This window comes from Mustela nigripes, chromosome 6 (genome assembly GCF_022355385.1).
Source record: "Mustela nigripes isolate SB6536 chromosome 6, MUSNIG.SB6536, whole genome shotgun sequence".
In the NCBI taxonomy this organism is placed as follows: domain Eukaryota; kingdom Metazoa; phylum Chordata; class Mammalia; order Carnivora; family Mustelidae; genus Mustela; species Mustela nigripes.
Window position 1 is genome coordinate 88,008,165 of NC_081562.1, and position 23,082 is coordinate 88,031,246.

Below are 23,082 nucleotides of genomic sequence, written 5' to 3' on the forward strand. Positions count from 1 at the left end.
CCCCTCCCCCCACCTGAGCACAACACTCTGTCTCTCAAATAAATAAGTCAGTCTTTAAAAAAATAATAATAATCTTCCTTCCTTCCTTTCTTGTTAGGGAGTGCATATTTAACTTTATATACCGGAAAACCTATTACAGTGTCTTAACCAGGTGTGTGGGTGCTTATTGTTTTTATGTAACATGGAATCTAAAATTAGTGAGTCCAAAGTTCGTGTGGCAGCTCAGGGTAACAGTAGGAACCCTGGCTGTGTTTACTTTTGCCTTAGTGTGGGACAGTTGCCATGCTTGCAAGGCAGCTGCACCACCTTTGGGCATTGTGACCTCTTTCCAGACAGGATAAAGGAGGGAAAGGTGAAGCTTGATAAAGGTGGAAGCAAGCTGAGTTTTTCCCATTTAAAGAGATTTCCTCAAAGTCTTACATATCGGGCAATTTTGTTTTACATCTGATTGGCTAAGACCTTGTCACGTGGCTACTTCTTATCTGCAGGGGTATTTAGGAAGGAGAATATTTGTAACCTGGCACTATGTTAGACTGAAAAAAATCAGGTGGCTTTAAGGTAGAAGAGGAAGAGAATGAAAACTGGGAACAAGTAGTAGTATCTACTTTGAGCACAGTAGCCTAATGCACATGCATACATATACCACTGAAACAACCACAAAAAGAGAATGAGGATTTCACCTAAATTATTTTGCTTATTTATTTATTTTTTAAAAGTAATCTCTATGCCCAGTGTGGAGCTCCCAACTCACTCATGACCCTGAGATCGAGAGTCACATGCTCTTCCTGCTGAGCCACCTGTGCATCCCAAAGTAAAATACTTTAAATTCAAATTAGAGGGGCCTTTTGATGGCTCAGTCAGTTGAATATTCGACTCTTTTTTTTTTTTTTTAAGATTTTATTTATTTATTTGACACAGAGAGAGAGATCACAAGTAGGCAGAGAGGCAGACAGAGAGAGCGGGGGAAGCAGGCTCCCTACCAAGCAGAGAGCCTGATGCAGGGCTCGATCCCAGGACCCTGAGACCATGACCTGAGCCGAGGGCAGAGACTTAACCCTCTGGGCCACCCAGGCACCCCGAATATTCGACTCTTGAATTGGGCTCAGGTGGTGATATTGGTCAGGGTCCTGGGATCGAGCTCTGCAGAGGGCGCCTTACTTGGTAGGGAGGCTTCTCAAGATTCTCTCTCCCTTCCCGTCCACCCTACACTCGCTCTTTCTTTCTCAAATAAATAAATATTTAAAAATAAATAAATAAATTCAAGGAGATTGGAGCATTTGGCTGACTCAGTTGGTAGGGCATGTGACCTTTGATCTTGGGGTCATGATTCAAGCCCCATGTTGGGCATGGCACCTACTTACTTCATTATTTAGTTAATTAATTCAAATTAGAAGAATCTCAAAAGTTAGGTGATTAGATAAAAGGAGAATTTGAAAAGAGAAGTGACAGACCTCAGGAAAAAATTAGAAATAAGAGAAAAACTTATTTCAGAAATAAAGGTGAAACTAAAAAGAACACATAAATGAAGAAGTGCAACAAGTAATGACTCAATAAAATAAAAAGTAAAGCAAAATTAATTTTTTAACAAAGGTAGAGAGAAGCTTTTAAAAATCAAAAAAGAGGGGGCGCCTGGGTGGCTCAGTGGGTTAAGCCGCTGACTTCGGCTCAGGTCATGATCTCAGGGTCCTGGGATCGAGTCCCGCATCGGGCTCTCTGCTGAGCAGGGAGCCTTCTTCCCTCTCTCTCTCTCTACCTGCCTCTCCATCTACTTGTGATCTCTCTCTCTCTCTGTGAAATAAATAAATAAAAAAAAAACTTTAAAAAAAAAAAAAATCAAAAAAGAGGGCACCTGGGTGTCTCAGTGGGCTAAGCCTCTGCCTTCAGCTCAGGTCATGGTCTCAGGGTTCTGGGATCGAGCCCAGCATCACACTCTCTGCTCAGCCGGGAGCCTGCTTCCCTCTCTCTCTCTGCCTGCCTCTCTGCCTACTTGTGATCTCTCTCTGTTAAATAAATAAAATCTTTAAAAAAATAAAAATTAAAAAGGTAAAAGGAATTGAGAAAAAAATGCTATACTAATAGGCAAAGAGGGCATGTGAGTGGCTCACTGTTGGTTAAGCATCTTCCTCAAATCATGATCCCAGTGTCCTGGGATCAAGTCTGGCTTCTCCCTCTGCCTGTAGCTCCCCCTGCTTGTGCTCTCATGTGCACGCACGCAGTCTCTATCTCTCTCTCTTAAAAATAAATAAGTAATATCTTAAAAGAAAAACTTAACATTCATATGAACAAAGTCCCCAAGGAAGAAAACAGTCAAAGCCATGGGACGGGAAGAAAACTTTGTGAAAGTGTATCTGGGTAAATTTGATTGAGAATTGCCAGTACAGAGACACAGTTCAGTAAAACTGATGGACTTTAAGGGCAAAAAAAAAAAAAATCATTCAGGCATCCTAGTAAAAAAAGACCTAATCACATAAAAAGGAAGGAAAATTGTCACTAGCCTTTTTTTTTTTTTTTTTAAGATTTTACTTATTTATTTGACAGAGAGACAGACAGCGAGAGAGGGAACACAGCAGGGGGAGTAGGAGAGGGAGAAGCAGGCTCCCCGCTGAGCAGAGCCCCCGATGTGGGACCTTGATCCCAGGACACTGGGATCATGACCAGAGTTGAAGGCAGACACTTTACGACTGAGCCACCCAGGTGCCCTTGGGCTTATTTTTAAGATTTACTTACTTTTTAGAGAGAGATTGGAAGGGGAGAAGAAGAGGGAGAAGCAGACTCCCCGCTGAGCACAGAGCCTGACATGGGGTTAGATCCAAGGACCCTGAGATCATGACTTGAAAGTCAACTACTTAATTGACTGAACCATCAGGTGCCCCTTGCATTAGATTTACTGATAGCATGTTTAGTGTCAGAATGCAGTGGATTAACATTTAAGAAAATCAAGGAAATCAAACATGAACCAAGAATTTTATATTCAGGGCGCCTGGGTGAATCAGTCATTGGGTGTCTGCCTTCAGCTCAGGTCATGATCCCAGCGTCCTGGGGTTGAGCCCTCTGTTGGGCTTCCTGCTCAGAGGGGAGCCGCCTTCCCCCTCTCCAGCTCCCCTCTGCTTGTGTTTCCTCTCTTACTGTCTCTCTCAAATAAATAGGTAAAATCTTTAAAGAAAAAAGAAGAATTTTGTATCCAGATAAAGACTCCTAAGTATAAGAACCACAGACAGTTCGTTAAAGATTTATCTGAAAGAGAGAGAGAGAATGGATGCGGGGGGCGGGGGGCAGAGGGAGAGAGAATCTCAAGAAAACTCCCTGCTGAGCGCAGAACCTGATGTGCTGGATCTCACAGTCCCGAGATCATGATCGGAGCCAAAATAAAGAGTTGGATGCTTAACCGACTGAGCCACCTGGGCACCTCATACCACAGATAGTTTAACACTAACCTGTAAGAATTGAAGAAAAAGTGTTCAGGGGTGCCTGGGTGACTCAGTGGGTTAAAAGCCTCTGCCTTCAGCTCAGGTCATGATTGCAGGGTCCTGGGATTGAGTCCCGCATCGGGCTCTCTGCTTGGCAGGGAGCCTGCTTCCCCCTCTATCTCTGCTTGCCTCTCTGCCTACTTGTGATCTCTCTCTGTGTCAAATAAATAAATAAAATCTTAAAAAAAAAACAATGTTCATGTCACCTGTATGGAATCTACTAGAGCTTCAAATAACTAAAATACCTACAGAACCAAACTGTGGTATCTTATTTCTCTTCCATTAAGAGAAACTAGGAATATTAGGAATACTTGAAGAAATAGCTGATTTTATGTCTAGAGTAGGAAATTAGTATTAAATGTGGGATATTTTGTCAAAGGACACAGGAGTCAACTTGGTAAGTTACTGTGACCAAGTGTAAGATAGTTTGAGTATCTATAAGAAGATAACCACAAGGGATTGAAACATCAAATAAGTTTAAATCCTGAGTTCATATTGATGCAAAAAGGACTGACTGCAGAGGGGTATGAGGGAACTATTTGAGATGGTAGAAATATTTTATATCTTGATTGTATTAAACGGTCACACTATTTCTGTATACGTTTATCTGAACCATAGTTTCTCAACCTTAGCAACATCAATATTTTGAACCAAGGAATTCTTCATTTAGGAGGAGGAGCAGGTTGTCTTGTACATTGTAGAATGTTTAGCAGCAGTGGATGCTAAACGTGACAATCAAAAATGTCTTCATATGTTGTCAGATGTCTCCTGGGAAGCACAGTGGCCCTGGTTGAAAACCCTGGTCTAAACTTCCTAAAAGGGTGAATTTTTACTGTGTGTTAATTACATCTTAGTAAACTTGATTTTTTTTTAAATTTTTTATTAACATATAATGTATTATTAGCCCCAGGGGTACAGGTCTGTGAATTGCCAGGTTTACACACTTCACAGCACTCCATAGCACATACCTTCCCCAGTGTCCATAACCCAACCACCCTCTCCCTACCGCACTAATTTTTTTTTTAAGTTTATTTATTTAAGTAATCTCTGCACCCAGTGGGCTCAGACTCAGGACACTGAGATCAAGAGTTACATGCTCTTCCAACTGAGCCTGGCAGGCGGCTCCCCAACAAACCCGATTTTAAAAGGAAGAGTCCTTTAAAAAAAAGAAGAAGAGTTTTTAGTCATTCTTTAAGGATTCTAGGAAGCTAGTTTATTTATTTATTTATTTATTTATTTATTTAAGATTTTATTTATTTATTTGACAGAGATCACAAGTAGGCAGAGAGGCAGGCAGAGAGAGAGGAGGAAGCAGGCTCCCTGCTGAGCAGAGAGCCCAATGTGGGACTCGATCCCAGGACCCTGAGATCATGACTTGAGCCGAAGGCAGCGGCTTAACCCACTGAGCCACCCAGGCGCCCTAGGAACCTATTTTAAAAACTAGTAATTGACAGACTCAGGCATTTATTTTGTTTCTTATGTTAAACTGTATCTCAAGCATAACTAAGTAGTCAAGATACGGATGAATTTGGAGCCCATCTATAAGTATTGGTATTTTTTTGAAGTGTCAAGCTGACACTTCCAGTTGTCAGCTTCTCTGCCATTAAAAATAAAATTTTTATTTTTCTCTGATTTGCTACATATGATTCACTTGCATTGGGAAGCTAGATTAATAAAATTATTTTCTGAAAAATAAAGGACAGTATATTAGAATTATCTATTTCTGTTTTATTTCTTGATTTAGGGGTGTATTCTGGTATCCCTCATGCTTAAATGATTTGTTACCAGTATTCTGTTTGAATGTGGCTGAACACACTTACATTTTCTGCACTGAGATTTAATTCTTTGGATTAATTTTGCTGTGCAAAAAGAAACATGTTCAGAAAACTCAGTGTGTGCTTAATATAGGTATCGTTTTGAATATCAATCATACTGTGTTAATACTTACTGAATTAAAGAACACAGTGTTCTCAAAATCATTCCAGAGACCAGATGAATAGAGAAGTATATGGGAACTACCCTTTTGAAAATTATTGAGTTTCTTATTTCATCTTATTTTAGTATTGCCCAAGTTTATTCTCAGAGAAGAATAGGGTATTTGACTTAACATGGTGGTCTCCTTAAAAGTTCATGACTTCAGCACACTTCTTCACTTTGAAGAAACTGAAAAAGTGTGTTAACTACCATAGCTATTTCAATAACTGATGCTAGAGGCAACCACTGGGTTGGGCGAGACTGTCATTAAACTGTGCCTTTGGTTTACTTGTTATTTTCATCATGGAAAGGAAAATCTTTAATTTATTTCATTGCTTAACCAGTCCCACATTTTAAGATAAAACTGTCCTTTTTCCAAAACTGTTATTAAAAGAGGCTGGAAACAGATTCTGGTCTGATGTTGATGTTTTGTTGGCATTTCATCCCTCTTTCTGTTAAATGAAACTCATTTATCCCCATTTCCAGTTTTCATATTTAAAAAAGTCCTTCGATGGGGCGCCTGGGTGGCTCAGTGGGTTAAGCCGCTGCCTTCGGCTCAGGTCATGATCTCAGGGTCCTGGGATCGAGTCCCACATCGGGCTCTCTGCTCAGCAGGGAGCCTGCTTCTCTCTCTATCTCTGCCTGCCTCTCCGACTACTTGTGATTTCTCTCTGTCAAATAAATAAATAAAATCTTTAAAAAAAAAAAAAAAAGTCCTTCGAGGGGCGCCTGGGTGGCTCAGTGGGTTGGGCCGCTGCCTTCGGCTCGGGTCATGATCTCAGGGTCCTGGGATCGAGTCCCGCATCGGGCTCTCTGCTCAGCGGGGAGCCTGCTTCCTCCTCTCTCTCTCTCTGCCTGCCTCTCTGCCTACTTGTGATCTCTTGCTGTCAAATAAATAAATAAAATCTTTAAAAAAAAAAAAAAAGTCCTTCGAAATCATACTAGAGATTGAGGAAGATTATTAGGTTTGACTGTCCATTTTACAAGAATTTGAAAGAGGCTTAGAGATGTGATTTTATAGCATACTAATACCTCATTATTTCTTTGTTTCCCTTTTTACTGACTCATACCATGTTCTAAATGTTACACTTACGTTTCAATAAAATGGAGAACAGTTTTCTTCTTTCCAGTTGCAGCAAGGGAGAACTTTGGGGTTTAATGAATTGCTTTTCTGATTTTAATGGAATAAGGTTTGTTTAGAAAGTAGATCAAAGATAATTTGCTTGTATGGACCATGGTTTTGCTTACTGTTTCTGAAGACCTATTGTAGATAATAATAGGATCTATAGTTTCATAATTTTTCTTCTGAAGTTAATTTTTGATAGATAACAACTGGTGATACTGAATAGCATTCTGTCACCCACTGAGCTTTTGGGGCCTATTTTCTTTTCTTTTAAGATTTTATTTATTTATTCGACAGGGAGATCACAAGTAGGCGCAGAGAGGAAGAAGCAGGCTCCCTGCTGAGCAGAGAGCCCAAAGCGGGGCTTGATCCTAGGACCCTGAGATCACGACCTGAGCCAAAGGCAGGGGTTTAACCCACTGAGCCACCCAGGTGCCCCTGGGCCTATTTCAAGAGGAGAAATTATCCATCCCCATTATGGGGAGTTTCCATTCAGTTTCACATGTAGCTTTTAAGGCAACTTGATTAAATAAAATAGCAGAGTATATCTTACTCCGTGATTTCTCACTATGGTTTGCCCACAAAATGATTTCCTAATGAAATTGACTACACTGTGTTAAATGTTGGGACAGATACCATGCTAAGCACCTTACAGTATTATTTCATTTGCTTTTCACAATAACTTTATGAAATTGATAATATTTCATCCCAGTTTTTGCCAGGGAAGAAACTGATAATTAGAGAAGTTTTACTAGCTCACTGTCAGAAAGCTAATCAAGTGGATGTGCAGGGACTCATATCTGTCCTACTCCAAAATCTGTTCTTAACCCTGTACTCCAGTCCTTCCAGTTTAGCTCTGCCAATATCATGAAAATCTCAAAACATTCCCATTTATTTTAATTTCATAGGCTTGTCCTTAGAAGCGGTAGAGTGAAGGGCACCTGGATGGTGCAGTTGGTTAAACATTGGACTCTTGGTTTCCTCTTGGATCATGATCTCAGGGTCCTAAGATTGAGCCCCACCTTGGGCTTCCATGCTCAGGAGGGGGTCTGCTTAAGACTTTCCCTCCCTCTTCCTCTCCCCATCCCTAGTAAAATCTTAGGGATGCCTCGGTGGCTCAGTCCGTTAAACATACCGCTCTTGGCTTCTCCCTCTGCCTGTCACTCCCCCTCCTTGTGCGCTTGCTCTCTCTCTCTCTCTCTCTCTCTCTCTCATAAATCTTTAAAAATAAATAATGACATACATACATACATACATAGAAGTGGTAAAGTGAGAAAGAAATCATGAGGAGAGTTTATTATTAGGCATAGTAACTCAAAATTATGTTGCTGCACTGAAGAGTGGAGAATAGGTACCAAAGTAAAACCAAGAGCTGAGATTTGTAGATACTGTTTGTTTCTTTATACAACAGATAAAAACAAAGCAGGACAATTTAAAATCTCCATTTACAGGAATCTTAACTGTGGATAGTCATTAATTTTTTTACAAGTGTTTTCACAGATGAATACGTACTGTTAGTTGATGCTTTGAAAACTTGAGGTTATGTCACCTCTTCCTTTGAAACATTACTTTTGTCCATTGGCCTAGAAAAGTGTTTGAAAATGTTAAGTGTGGCCTGTTAGTGCTTCATAAAATAAGTATACTGCGTCGTGACCGTCTTCTGTAACAGCACATAACTTTATCTCATTATTTTTCATGGGTGTATAGTGTTCAATTGCATAAGTTTATCATAATTTACTTAATTACTCTGATGTATACCATTTGATTGTTTCTAGTTTTTATAAAGTTATAGAAAATATTTTTGTCACATATTTTTGTATACTCATGAGTACAACATTGCTTATTCAAAGTGGAATTACTTTGAAGATACACATGTAAATTTTTTTTAAATGTAATTTTATTTTTTTAAGTAAGCTCTGTGTCCAGCATAGAACTTGAACTCACGACCTTGAGATCAAGAGTCACAAGCTCCACCGAGCCAGCCGGGAGCCCCTAAATTTTTAATAATATTGCCAGATTGGACTTCAAAATGTACTGATTTATCACCACCTATATATAAAAGTGCCTATTTCCTGGGACACCTGGGTGGCTTAGTCTGTTAAGCATCTGTCTTTGGCTCAGGTTATGATCCTGGGGTTCTAGGATTGAGTCCCGCATTGGGCTCCTTGCTCAGCGAGGGGCTTGCTTCTCCCTCTGCCTGCCTCTTACCCCCTGCCTGCCTCCCCCGCCCCACTTGTGTGCTCTCTTTCTCTGATGAATGAATAAAATCTTTTTTAAAAAATGCCTATTTCGGGCACCTGGGTAGCTCAGTCACTAAGCGTCTGCCTTTGGCTCGGGTCATGATCCCAGGGTCCTGGGATCAAGCCCCACATCGGGCTCCCAGCTTGGCGGGAGGCCTGCTTCTCCCTCTCCTATTCCCACTGCTTGTGTTCCCTCTCACGCTGTGTTTCTCCCTGTCAAATAATTTTTTTTTAAGATTTTATTTATTTATTTGACAGAGATCACAAGTAGACAGAGAGGCAGGCAGAGAGAGAGGGAAGCAGGCTCCCTGCTTGAGCAGAGAGCCCAATCCGGGACTCGATCCCAGGACCCTGAGATCATGACCTGAGCCGAAGACAGCGGCCTAACCCACTGAGCCACCCAGGCGCCCCAATAAATAAAATTTTTTTTTATAAGATTATTTATTTATTTATTTATTTGACAGACAGAGATCACAAGTAGGCAGAGAAGCAGGCAGAGAGAGAAAGAAAGAGGGAAGCAGGCTCCCTGCTGAGCAGAGAGCCCGACGCGGGGCTCGATCCCAGGACCCTGAGATCATGACCCGAGCCGAAGGCAGCGGCTTAACCCACTGAGCCACCCAGGCGCCCCTAAATAAAATTTTTTTAAAAATGCCTCTTTCCCCATGTCCTTGCTAATGCTATGCATTGTTATTATTAGAGTTTATACTTTTCATGTTTTTTTGTTTGTTTTAACTTTTGTGATCTATAGATGAAAAGCTACAAAACTCCTCTTAGAGTTGCATTTTATTTTTTATTTTTATTTTTTTTTTTAAAGATTTTTATTTATTTATTTGACAGAGATCACAGGCACACAGAGAGGCAGGCAGAGAGAGGAGGGGAAGCAGGCTCTCCACCGAGCAGAGAGCCCGATGTGGGGCTCGATCCCAGGACCTTGGGATCATGACCTGAGCTGAAGGCAGAGGCTTTAATCCACTGAGCCACCCAGGCGCCCCTTTATTTTTATTTTTTAAAGATTTTATTTATTTGAGATTTAAGGATGGATGGCACTATCAGTAAATGTGGCTTCAAAGCTGTGACGAAATGATGCTATAAATGTAAAATGTCACTGAATCGACCACAGCTTGATGGTCTTCTCTACTTTACCTTGATCCCTTTTTCTCTTAATTTAAGGTGATCATGGAGCTCAGCTTGGCCTACATGGGGCTGGTGGTGATGGAATGCATGATGACACAGCAGGTGGAGAAGAAGGGGAAAACAGCCCAGATCCACAGCCCCAAGCTGGTCGGAGGACCCGGCGGGAAGCATGCACCTGCCCCTATTGTAAAGACAGTGAAGGAAGGTAAGTTGACCCAGTCAGGCCAGTCTCTTAAGAGTATAAGGGAGAAAAATTAATGGATTTGGAGGTAAGCAAAAGAGGGTTAATTTTTTTTAACATTTAGGACTTGGCAGTGTTGCAGAGGAACCAGAGATAGTACAATACATTTGATTGGGTTATATTACAGGATTTGGGTTCCAGCTCTGAACCTTTCATCTACTCTAAGACCTTGGGCCTTAATAGGTGCCTGCCTTTTCCAGAGATAAGGTTAAAATCACATGGAGCCAACTGGTCAGATGATTGTTACCATATGTCTGTTTTGAGATGGTTTAACAAGGTTGCTTATAAAATAGTCTTGGAAAGAAAAAGAAACATACTTACTATAATGATTTTTTTATAGTGATTGTGTGAGAATCGTAAGAGTTTACAGAGTTTTTTTTTCCCTCACAATAGACAGAAATGTTTACTCCAGATAGAAAATTTTTCCATCATAAAATCTAATGTGTCATACAGAACAAAGTTTTGGCAAATTTTTCTTATTAGTAAAATATTTAGTTTTATTCAGTATTATCTCTGGAAATTTCCACATTTTTTTTTAAAGATTTTATTTATTTATATGACAGGCAGATCATAAGTAGGCAGAGAGGCAGGCAGAGAGAGAGGAGGAAGCAGGCTCCCTGCTGAGCAGAGAGCCCGATGCGGGGCTCGATCCCAGGACCCTGGGATCATGACCTGAGCTGAAGGCAGAGGCTTTAACCCACTGAGCCACCCAGGCGCCCCTCCGCATTATATTCTTTTTCTTTAATTTACCACTTTTGAAAGAAAATAGAAAGCCATACAGATTTTTTTAATGCCTTTGGAAAAAAATGTGTTTAAGTTTTGTCCCAACAAAATAAGTATAAAGATACAAAAATAAGAGCACCAAAACTAAATATAATTTGCGTCCTTTTTAGGTTAACTCTACATTACAGGAAAAATCTGAATCAGAAACACTGAGGGGTACTTGACTGGCTCAGTCAGTGGAGCATGTGACTCCTGATTTTTGAGTTGTAAGTTCGAGCCCCATGTTGGGTGTAGAGATTACTTAAAAATAATAAAATGATTTCCACCTAAGTGTGATTTCATTTCTGTTACGGTTTTTTTCCCCTCTGCTGTTAAAATCCAAGAAAAGTCCCTCTTAGAAATCTCCCCAGTGGCCACTAATGGATCACACATGGAACAAATTGATTTGGCAGAAACATTTCAGAGCTGATTCCAGGGAGGAGCTTAGGAACTGCTTCATATAGGGGATATATGTATATAATTTTTTTTACATTTTCTCTTTTTTTCTTTTTAACATACGTTGAATTAGGGTTTTTATTCCTCTGATTTAACTTTTATCCAGCCCATCTTCCTCTACTCTGAAGTCCCTGTTAGTGCTCCAGCTTTTCAGCTTCTAATCTAATCTTCTAATCTTCACCATTTGGCTCTTGACCTTTATTTTAGGAAATAGGTTCATAGTTGTAAAGTATCATGGTTCTTTAAAGTTCTCCACCAGGTGTTTAAATGGAGAGACCTTTTGGTCCTTAAGTACGTCCCCAGCCAAAAATGTACCATATTCACTTTTCCCATGGAAAATGCTTATGTTGAGATTTAAACTTTGTGAAAAATACTAGAAAGTGCCTCACAGACTTTACAGGTCTTGAGAGCAATTAATCTCTTCACATGTCAAACATCAGAAGGATTAAGGAATAGAAAAACAGAAAAGAGTAAATATCTGGTAGAGAGGAAACTTAAAACTTGAATTTGGGGTATTAAGAATCAGAATCAATTAAAGATTTATCTTTTTACTTTATTTTATTTACTTATTTAGAGAATATTAGTGGGGGTAAGGGTAGGGAGAGGGAGAATTTCAAGCGACTCCACGCTGAGTGCAGAGCCCAATGTGGGACTTCATTTCACTACCCCAAGATCATGACCAGAACCTAAATCACAGTCAGATGCTTAACCGACTGAGCCACCCAGGCACCCCTAAAGATTTATCTTTTGATACTAAAGAGAAGTCTTCTCTTCTTTCTTTTCTTTTCTTTTTCTTCTTTCTTTCTTTTCTTTTTCTTTTTCTTTTTTTTTTTTTTTTTTTAAGTAAACTCTACCCCCAACACGAGAATCAAGTTTGTGACCCCAGGATCAAGAGTTGCATCCTCTACTGACTGAGCCAGCCAGGTGCCCCAAGAGAAGCGTTTTTTTTTTTTGTTTTGTTTTGTTTTTTAAATAAAAATTTGGGTTAGTTTTGAGTGGGTCAGGTAATAACTGCTGACACTGGGGTTCTTTAATTTTTGTCTCTGGAATGCATGATGAATAGTTGTGTTCTTATTTTTAGGGGCTCTGGGGATCCTGGCAAAAAGAAACAGCACATTTGCCACATCCAAGGCTGTGGCAAAGTATATGGCAAGACCTCACACCTACGGGCACACTTGCGCTGGCATACAGGCGAGAGGCCGTTCATGTGTACCTGGTCATACTGTGGGAAACGCTTTACACGTTCGGATGAGTTACAGAGACACAAACGTACACACACAGGTGAGGAGGAGCCTGAGGAAGAGAGAAATGGTTATAGAATAGAAAACACAGAATGTATCTATGAAATAATTAAATTTCTGAGCAACTTAAGTTTGAAAGTGAAGGGGTAGAACATAAATGGAATTGGAGTTAATCTGGAAAATTTTTCAGAAGGGGCTAGGTTTTTAGTGTTTTTTTTTTTTTTTTTTTAAGATTTTATTTATTTGACACAGAGATTACAAGTAGACAGAGAGGCAGGCAGAGAGAGAGAGAAGCAGGCTCCCTGCTGAGCAGAGAGCCCGATGCAGGGCTGGATCCCAGGACCCTGGGATCATGAGCTGAGCCGAAGGCAGAGGGTTTAACCCACTGAGCCACCCAGGTACCCCTCAGTGGGATTTTTAAAGGAAGATCATGGCCCTTTATTATTCTTAGTCTCAGCCCTGCCTTACTTTTCTGCTATAGTCCTTCCTTCCCTTTTTTTTTTTTTAAGATTTTATTTATTTATTTGACAGAGAGAGATCACAAGTAGACAGAGAGGCATGCAGAGAAGAGAGTGGGGGAAGCAGGCTCCCCACTGAGCAGAGAACCCAACATGGGGTGTAATCCCAGGACCCTGAGACCATGACCTGAGCCAAAGGCAGAGGCCTAACCCTCTGAGCCACCCAGGCACTCCTCTTTTTTTTTCTTTTCTTTTTCTTTTTTTTTTTTTTAAGTTTTATTTGACAGATCACAAGTAGGCAGAGAGACAGGCAGAGAGAGGGGGAAGCAGGCTCCCTGCTGAATAGAGAGCCTGATGTGGGGCTCGATCCCAGGACCCTGAGATCATGACCTGAGCTGAAGGTAGAGGCTTAACCCACTGAGCCACCCAGGCGCTCCTAGTCCTTCCTTTCTGAGTAATCTTTGAGCTTTACTTATTTTTCTCCCGCCACAAAGAAAAAGATACTTAATAGATTTTTCTTGTTTTTATCACCTTCTAAGAGTGCCTGATATTCTGTTTAATGTAGTTTGAAAGCAGTGAATTGAACAAGTAAGTACCCTGCTTCCTAAGATGTCCGTTTCTTATCTTCTTTCTCTTCTTTTACTAAGGTGAGAAGAAATTTGCCTGCCCTGAGTGTCCCAAGCGCTTCATGAGGAGTGACCACCTGTCAAAGCATATCAAGACCCACCAGAATAAGAAGGGAGGCCCGGGTGTATCCCTGAGCGTGGGCACTTTGCCCCTGGACAGTGGGGCAGGTTCAGAAGGCAGCGGCACTGCCACCCCTTCAGCCCTTATTACCACCAATATGGTAGCCATGGAGGCCATCTGTCCAGAGGGTATTGCCCGTCTTGCCAACAGTGGCATCAACGTCATGCAGGTGGCGGATCTGCAGTCCATTAATATCAGTGGCAATGGCTTCTGAGATGAGGCACCCAGGGCCAGAGACGTATGGGCCATACCCATCAACCCTGGGATGCAAGGTAGCATGGGTCCAAGAGACATGTGGGAGAGAGAGCCATGAGGCATTAAAATGCATGGTGGTGGAAAGAATTGGGGGAGGGATACAAGAGAAGAGATGGGGTCTTGGCACCCACCTATATCATCAGTACCTCCTTAAAGTGGGAAACATTAGTGAAAATTCTGTTGGTGCCACCCTTTGATGAGCATTTTTTTGACCCCAACCAGTTTCTTAGTCTTCTTACCCCAGCCTCCCCTTCCTGCGTTTCCCTTCTCAGCTCCCCCATGATGGATCCCCCCCCTTTCCTAAAGCCATCATGCCTTGATAAATATATATGATCATTGAAATACTTTTTAACAAAAAACAGATTCTATATTATATATATATTATATATATATATATAAAAGATATATAGAGATGCATTTGCAGGGGTTGGCTGGGAGGAGGAAGGAGACCATTCTGTGACCAAAATACCTTGGTCATTTTTTTATATTGCCTTATTTCCCTATGGCTGAGCCTTGTTGTGACACATCAAGCTTTTCTATAGATGTTGTCTTGGCTTCCCACCAGATTAAGCATTCATATGCTCTGCTTTTAGTTTATATATACATACATAATGTTTTTCCTTCCTTAATTTTGTCTTTTTATTTGGGATCAGCTTCTTGCACTCCTTTCTTGACTCAACCTTTCTGTCTCCCTTTCTCTCACCTGATCACTTTATGTTTTGGTTTTGGTAATGATCCCTGGATGAGGCACTTCTGTCAGTCTTTTAAGGTCCTTGGTCCCAGCAGCGGAATGGAGAGCCTTGAAGCCCAGGCTGATGCTTGAGGTAGCTGTGGAGAGAGTGTTCAAAATACTACTGACGCAGGCACCCTCTTGGCGCTGGAGAGTTCAAGGCATCTCTCCTTATTAGCTGCTCTGAGCATCAAGAGTCTTTCTATGGAGTTGTACAAGAGACCCTTTAAAGGTTATAATCTGGGATCAGTTTGTATAAACTGTCACAAAGTGGTCAAGAAACAGGTAGGGGCTTTCAGTAGGAAAATGTTGTGCCCAGAAGTGGAAGTGACTCAGAGTGGTCCAGTTCAGGAGTTAGTGAAGTATTTGGACTTTTGTACAGCTGTCTTCCAAAGTAGCTCTAAGCTTTTTATGGGTTTTTGAGGTCACATTCTGAAAGGAAATGCACTTCCTCTTTTGAACATCCCCCGTAGTTTCTTTTTCATGTTATTAAGGAGCATCAGCCAATGAATCTGTTCCGGGTTTCCATTCTGCAAAACTCCAGAGCATGCACAAGTGGCAAGGCAGTGGTTCTCTGATCTTTTCCCTTAACTCTTCCTTGGGTGGTTCCTAAGGGGAAAGGAAGCACATGATCATGGGAATGATAGCCCAGAACAAAAAAAAAAATCTTGTCTTACCACTGTGGTTTATAGGAGAGATCAGGAGACACCATCCTGCTTTCTCCATGGCCTGATTCCTGAAGAGACTGATCCAAAAATTATAGCGGCAGGGAACTCTTAGTGCATTTGGCACTGAGATTTAAATGCAACCAGAGTTGTCCTCAAGGCCCAGCCATTAAAACGTTGCCTCTCTTGACCTTCTGGTATCTTGTCGGAGAGCTTTTCACTGTGAGGAAGTATGGAAATGGCTGTGTGTATGTGTGTAATCTGTTAGGTTGGGGATAGGTTTTCTGTTAGCCTATACTAAAAGAGACCTGCAATAAAAAATTGCCCTGATCTGATAGAAAATGAAGTGTTTGTGTATGACTGTGTGTGAATGTGTGTTTGTGCCTGTATATATCTACACACAGATGAGAAATTATATTTGAAATTGTTGGAAAATCAAATTCAGCTCAAAAATGCCTTTCAGGCCCATTACCTAGAAATCTGTCTTAAAACCTGGGTATGTTCCTGAGGTCATTTCTTTGCTTATGCTAAATTAGTAATAATTAATGATGGGGGATATTCAACTGCACTTTTGAAGAAAAAACTATTTTTGTGTTTGAAAGTGAAACCAACATCCAGATCTATACCAGAGTCCTAGTTTCTTTATAAATCTTTTTACCTTGATTACAAATAGATGATGCTATGATTCTACTATATATTTTATATCAAATCTATCCAAATTAGGGTCTGGGTAATTTTGTGTTGTTTAACTTGAAATATAATTACTGTTGATACTCTAAACAGTAGTTCGCTCCATTTGGTCCTTTCTCTGCAGACTTAATGCACTCAGGAACTATTGCAAGGAACTTTCCCCAGATCAAATTCTGTTAACACTGCAGTAAAAGTCATCCATGTCCAGCCACTTATCACACACCCTTTATTCCCACTGAAAGGCAGAACTCAGAACCTGTTATTTTATGTCTATAATCATGTACATAGGCATCTTTTGGAGGAAAGGGGCAGGATAACTCACCAGAGTGTGCAGAATTTTGCTAGAGCATTTCAAGGAATGGAATCTTCCCCAGTATGAAATTAATTTGATACAAACTAGCTTAATGATGCTGAGGACTACAGGTGTTTAGAAGGTTATTTGATGATTTTCTCTGGGATGGAATGCTGGTTTACCCTCAACCCCGTTCACGAGCATTGCTGTAAGTGAATTCATAGTCCGTTCTTTCCACTTACCTACCCTCTTTCCTTATCTCCAAGGAAGCTCCAGATCCAGTATCTTGTTTGCACCCAAACTGAAGCAGCTTCTGCTCTTGTCTCCCAGCAGCAGTGAGCCGCTCAGTCTTTTCCACAGGGAGTTAGGAACCAACATTCCTTGAGTCATGAGCTTATTGATGAAAATCCCTTTCCCTGAACATTTTGGCCAGCAGAAATTAATGTAACTGACAGGCATATTGATTCTAAAGTTTTCTTCATGAGTTGCTTTTTTATTTAAAAATTTTAAATGACCAAACCTTTGGGGCAGGGGATGCCCAGAGGAGTGGTAAAATTAAAACCCTGATTCCCTTGTCCATTCAGGTTGCCCACATACATTCATCTGTGTACCATTTGACTGTCTCACTTTTAAACCAGAGCAGTAACAACCCACACCATCTTCCTTCAGGGACCTCCCAGCTAGCACCCTGTTTGTGGGTGCTGTGCAGAATGCAATTTAATGGTTATTTCTCAGCCTGATTCAGAATAAACAGAACCCTTGATCTAGAAAGTATAGACTGAAGTGTGGGGTAAAGATTATGATTGGGGGAGGGTTAGAGACAAAAGCTGTAAATTACTATGGCTGATTGATTTATTTCTACTATATACATATATATATATATATTTTTTGCTTTTGTATATCCTATATAGGAAACTAAGCATTGTATTTTTTTAACAAATCTGAGAAAGCACTATGAACTGCAGATGTTTGACTTTCAGAATATATTTTGTATTGTTAATATCTTCACATTGTGTGAATACTGGAAGCTGCAGATCTTTGCTAGGACGCAATAAATTTATATACTTTTTGAGGGGTTCCTCGGGGGGGGTGTTAATCAGGCCCCTGTTATGCTTTGGGGGAGTCCTGGTGCTACTTACTTAGACTTTTCATTCAATTGTAAGTACCCTGATGCCTTTTGGACCTCAGGATCAGAGCAAACAACTTTTAAGATCCTGGTACCAAGGAAATGCGGATAGTCTAGCTGCCTCAAGTAAGGGGCTCTTAGCATAGCTCTCCTTCCCCCTCTTCAAAGCTGGGTAGCCTCTCGGGGTGGAGAAGAGAAATGTGAAATCTCAGAGTTTCATCTCCCTTAAAAGAGAGCCAGTAAGTTATATGCAAGGATGAAAGGTGGCAGCAGTGGTTTTGGGGAAAGGGAGGAGGATATGGCACTCTTCCAGTCCCGGAAAACATTGCTTTTGGAACTTCTGATAAAACATGGGCAGGTTATTACTTTTGTTTGGGAGCCTGTGTTCTCTCTGGTGCCTCTCTTGGCTCTCCTCCTGGGATACAGACCTCTTCTGGGAGGATGAGCAGACCAGCTTTGAGGTTGACCTGTTTCTTTTCTTTGTCTGCCTTCCCTAAACACCAGCCCACAGGAGGACATTAAGCAGCCTTAAGCTTAAATTCCTACTCCCTCTTCCCAATTTGGCTCACTTCCCTTAGAGTAAGGGCTAGGAGGGGATAAAAAAGGGGAGTCCCTGGCTTCATTCCTCTCCTAGGTCTTTTCCAGTTTGATTTCCCCAAATCTAGAAAGATTTCCTCTGCCACGTTCATTTGAGAGAAATGAGTACATTGTCTTGTTTTCCTTTTTCCTTATCAAACAGCCCCAGCCTGCCTTCTCCCTTTTAAGTGGGAAGAGGTGTGGTGATCTGTTCCTCAACTCCCTTCAGTATCCAAAAAAAAAAAAAAAGGCATAACAAATGGGGTTAAGCTGGGGCTGCAAGTAGTGAGGACTCTGTTGATACCTCTCCTGGGATGTGTGTTTTCCTCTATCTCACCTTCAGGAATTACACTGTGCCTTCTCCACAAAGGGACATGGGCTTTGTCTACCCAGCCCTCCACTTTCCCAGCAACTGCTCTTGAACAGCGTGGACAAGGGCAGGCCTTCACCTTTTTCTCCCAGTGGCATCCCATAGCCCTTACCTTAGGGGAAGATGGGAGAAATATGCTGAGATTGACCTGAGGAGACCCTTTGTACACACACCAATGGCAGCTGCCCCAGAGCCTGCTTCCTCTTAACCCAGTCTGTCATCCTCTGGGAGGGAGGGGCAGCGCTCCAGTCTCTGGTGCCTAAACAGGTTTATTTCTCTTTCTCAACACTGGCGATAACCAGTCTCCATACCACTGTGGCCTTTTTAAACCTCTTAATAGTCTCATGCTGTGTTTGTTGTTGATTCCAATCCAATTATCACCAGGGCTGTGTGGGGAAATACTTTTAAATGCTCTCTCATCGTTCTTGCTCTTTTTTCTGCCACCCCCCCCCATCTTGTGTATGTATGATGCTAATCTCTTGTCTTTAAGTTTCTTCTGCTCTTTTGTATCTTCCTTGTCTCTCCCCCTACCTTTTGTCTCTGGGTATTTTGGGGCTTTTTTTTTTTTTTTTTTTTTTTTTTTGGCCTTTTTGTACAAAGATTAGTTTCAATGTAGTCTGTAGCTCCTTTGTAAACCAATTAAAAAAGTTTTTTTAATAAAAAGCCATGTCTCTGGTGTGTTGACAGGGTGGGAATGGGGAGAATATGGTTATAGCTTCATATACTGTACCCAACAGAGGTTTCCAGGTATATGGTTGTGCTACCATACATGTTAATCAGTGCAATTATCCTATACTTAACTCCCAGGCAAACAATTTCATGACCAGATCAGTGTGCAATGAGGACATAGAAATGTGGAGGACCAAAAGGAACAGGGCAGACCCAACCTCTTAAAAAAAAATTATAAGTTATAGTTTGGAATGCTTTTAGATTTAAAGAAAAGCTACAAAGATGGTGCAGAGAGATTCCATATACTATCTTTACTCAATTTTTTCCATTTTAACATACTATTGGGGTATGTTGTCAAATCTCCAAAACAGACGCTGGTATAGTACATTAACCACCAGGCTCTGTGTTTCACCAGTTTTCCACTGATGTCCTTCCATTCCAGGATCCATTCTGGGATGCTACATTGCATTTCATTGATATGCCTCCCCAGACTCCTCTGGTCTGTGACAATTTCTTAGCCTTTTCTTATTTTTCATGACCTTGACAGTCTGGGAGTATTGACCAAGTATCTTGTAGAATATCCCCCAATCTGAATTTGTCTGATGTTTCCCTCATTCTGAGACTGAGCTTCCAGGTTTCTGGAAAAAATACCACACAGGTGAAATGGTGTGAAATGCCTTTCTCTTTACATCCTCTTGGATGCCACATGACATCACCAGTGCTAACCATCACCCTAGTTAAGGTAGAGTGTTTGCCAGCTTTCACCACTTTGTTTCCCTATTCTTGGGAAGCAAGTCAGTAAGTCTAGTACACCTTTAATGGAGTTGGTGGGAATTAAGTTTCCCTTCCTAAGGGAAGTAAGTAACTATATGGAGTATTTGTAATTCTCTGAGGAAACTGTCTCTTCTCCCTCCATTAATTTATTTTAGTATATACTCATGTGTTTTATATTTAGATTGTACATTATTTTCATTGCTCAAATCACCCCAGCTTTGGGCACTGGGAGCCCTTTCAGGTTGGCTCCTGTGTCTCTGATATATCTATATCCTTTTCCTTTTTTGAGCACTTTTCAAAGAATTTTCCAATACACAAGATGATTCAGACTTCCCTTGTATTTTCTCAGCACAGAATCAGCCATTTCTCCAAGGAGCCTTAGTTCTTTTTATTGGAGAATGATATTCAAAAACTAAGATCTGGGGCGCCTGGGTGGCTCAGTGGGTTGGGCCGCTGCCTTCGGCTCAGGTCATGATCTCAGGGTGCTGGGATCGAGTCCCGCATCGGGCTCTCTGCTCAGCAGGAAGCCTGCTTCCTCCTCTCTCTCTCTGCCTGCCTCTCTGCCTACTTGTGATCTCTCTCTGTCAAATAAATAAATAAAATCTTTAAAAAAAAAATACAAAAACTAAGATCTGGTCCTGACATATTACATTCAGTTAATACCAGCCTGTGTCTAACATGATCAAATCTGGATTATGGCCCCATCTGAAACTGAAATTGAAGTTACTTTGACAGTCTTTCCAATTTTCCATCAGCCTATGGCTTCACTTCCCTCCCTACCTGTCCAAGAATCCTTAGTCACTCCTTTATACTGTGGCTACCAGCATCCCCAACTACTTTGCTCATTTGACTCCCTTTGCTTTTCAATCACTTAGCCATGGGTGAACTCAGCCATCGGATTTCCTGTTTAGCCATTAGCAATGTATCATTTTAACATTTGACTTTATTGGGGGAGTATTTTTTTTTTGTTTGAGGTTTGGGTTTGGGGGCTTTTTGGGGGGGGGTGTTGTAGCCCTAAAGGGGCCTTTAATGGCAGTATCATCTAGTCATTCAGTAAACATTTATTGGGCCCTTGTCCTAGGTACTGAGCTAGGTTGAGGATAAAAAGTAAGGCAGCTCCTGCCACCACATACTTCATGGTCTGGTGAGTGAGAGATCATTAATTGTAGGTTTCCCAGTCCTGACCCCACTTTGTAACAGATGCTTTACTTCCTATTTCATGGAGAGAACGTAAGCATGAATTTCCTCAAACTTCCCTCTCTTATAAGCAACCATATACTTACCAATACCAATTTACCTCCTTATCTTTTCTTGGGAGAGAAAGTTTGCCTTTGCAAGGTCAGCCTACTACCTGTGCTCTTAACCTCATTTCCTCGTTTTGATAGTATTTTCCCCTTCCATCTTCAGTTTCTCCTGGGTTCCCTTTCGTCATCCTATAAGCATGTTAAAATTCTCCCCCTGTCCCTCTGCTTCCACTTCAAGCTTCAGCTCCAGTTCTTTTCATTTCCAAAGTTAGTCAAAATAGTTGATTAATTTTTCTCTTCTTTTAATGAGCCCCTCAGGCCACTTTGTTCAGCACCTATCATGTACAAAATTGTTTCTTACGGACATCAGCAATCTGGTTGCCAGCTCTGGCGGTCTTGCAGTCATTTGCCTCTTAGACCTCTTGCAACCATGTGCATCTTAGAGCTTTGTTCCCTTGGAGTGTAAGACTGATTGTCCTGATTCTCCTTCATAGTCACGTCTTCCTCTGTCCCTTAAATGTTGGTGTCCCTGTCTTGTGTCTTTACCCTTACTCTAACTTTCAACCCCTTAAACGAGTTGGATCCACTCTTTAGGTATCCCAAATTTTAAGCCCTGCCTTTTCTCTCAACCTGACAGACTGCTTACAGGACATTTTTATCTGATGTCCCACAGATAATTCAAAATCAACATGTAAGAAGGGGAAAGGATTCTTTGTGTTCCTCATCTCACTTAACAGTAGTAATACTGTTACTTGATCATTTATACTTGAAACCTCAGAACCATCTTTTTTTTTTTAAGATTTGTATTTATTCATTTGATAGACAGACAGAGATCACAAGTAGGCAGAAGGCAGGCAGAGAGAGAGAGGGGGAAGCAGGCTCCCTGCCGAGCAGAGAGCCCAATTCGGGGCTTGATCCCAGGACCCTGAGATCATGATCCGAGCTGAAGGCAGAGGCTTAAACCACCGAGCCACCCAGGCGCCCCTCAGAACCATCTTTTAATTCTCACTTTGAAATACCCACATTTAAAAATAAAATCTTGGGGGGCACCTGGGTGGCTCAGTAGGTTAAAGCCTCTGCCTTTGGCTCAGGTCATGATCCCAGGGTCCTGGGATCGAGCCCCACATCAGGCTCTCTGCTCAGCGGGGAGCCTGCTTCCCCCTCTCTCTCTACCTGCCTCTCTGCCTACTTGTGACACCTCCCTCTCTCTCTGTCAAATAAATAAATATCTTTTTAAAAAAATAAAATAAAATAAAATCTTGGGATGCCTGGGTGGCTCAGTTGGTTAAGATGCTGCCTTTGGCTCAGGTTATGATCCCAGGGTCCTGGGATCGAGTCCCACATCGGGCTCCTTGCTGGCAGAGAGCCTGCTTCTCTCTCTGCCTCTGCCTGCCTCTCTGCCTGCTTGTGTTCTCCCGCTCTCTCTCTCTCTGACAAATAAATCAATAAAATCTTTAAAAATAAATAAATAAAATCTTAAAATAAATACCCACATTCATTTGATTACCAATCCTGTCAATACTTACAGTACAATATATCTCAACTTTTTCCTTTTTTATTTCCACTGTCCTAGTACTCACCATAGCTATGGCTCAGATCTCATCATCTCCCTACTTCTAGTCTCCCCAAACCCTAGTCATCCATCTTCCACATTGCCACTAAACCCCTCCCTAAAATCTTTTGCTTTCAGGAAAAGTCTAGTCTCCTTGATAAAGACCTGAAAACCTTTCCAATCTGGTCCCAGTCTTTTCTTTCTCAGAAAAGACAGGCTGAGACTTAATATTTTCTGAGTTGAATGAATAAACAACTCATCTTAGCCCTGTAGACAGGGGCGGTCAAAAGTAACTT

The 23,082-nt window shown here is 41.3% G+C and overlaps 1 protein-coding gene across 1 annotated transcript in view; it reads left to right on the forward strand.

Annotated features, from left to right (window-relative positions):
• Window positions 1-14,468, forward strand: part of SP1 (Sp1 transcription factor) — a 47,631-nt gene extending 33,163 nt beyond the window's left edge. The window contains exons 4-6 of the mRNA XM_059403237.1: window positions 9,975-10,143; window positions 12,479-12,678; window positions 13,744-14,468. Coding sequence (XP_059259220.1) covers window positions 9,975-10,143; window positions 12,479-12,678; window positions 13,744-14,057 — 683 coding nt within the window. The 3' untranslated portion in view covers window positions 14,058-14,468. The remainder of the gene's footprint in view (window positions 1-9,974; window positions 10,144-12,478; window positions 12,679-13,743) is intronic.
• Window positions 14,469-23,082: the final 8,614 nt, after the last annotated feature.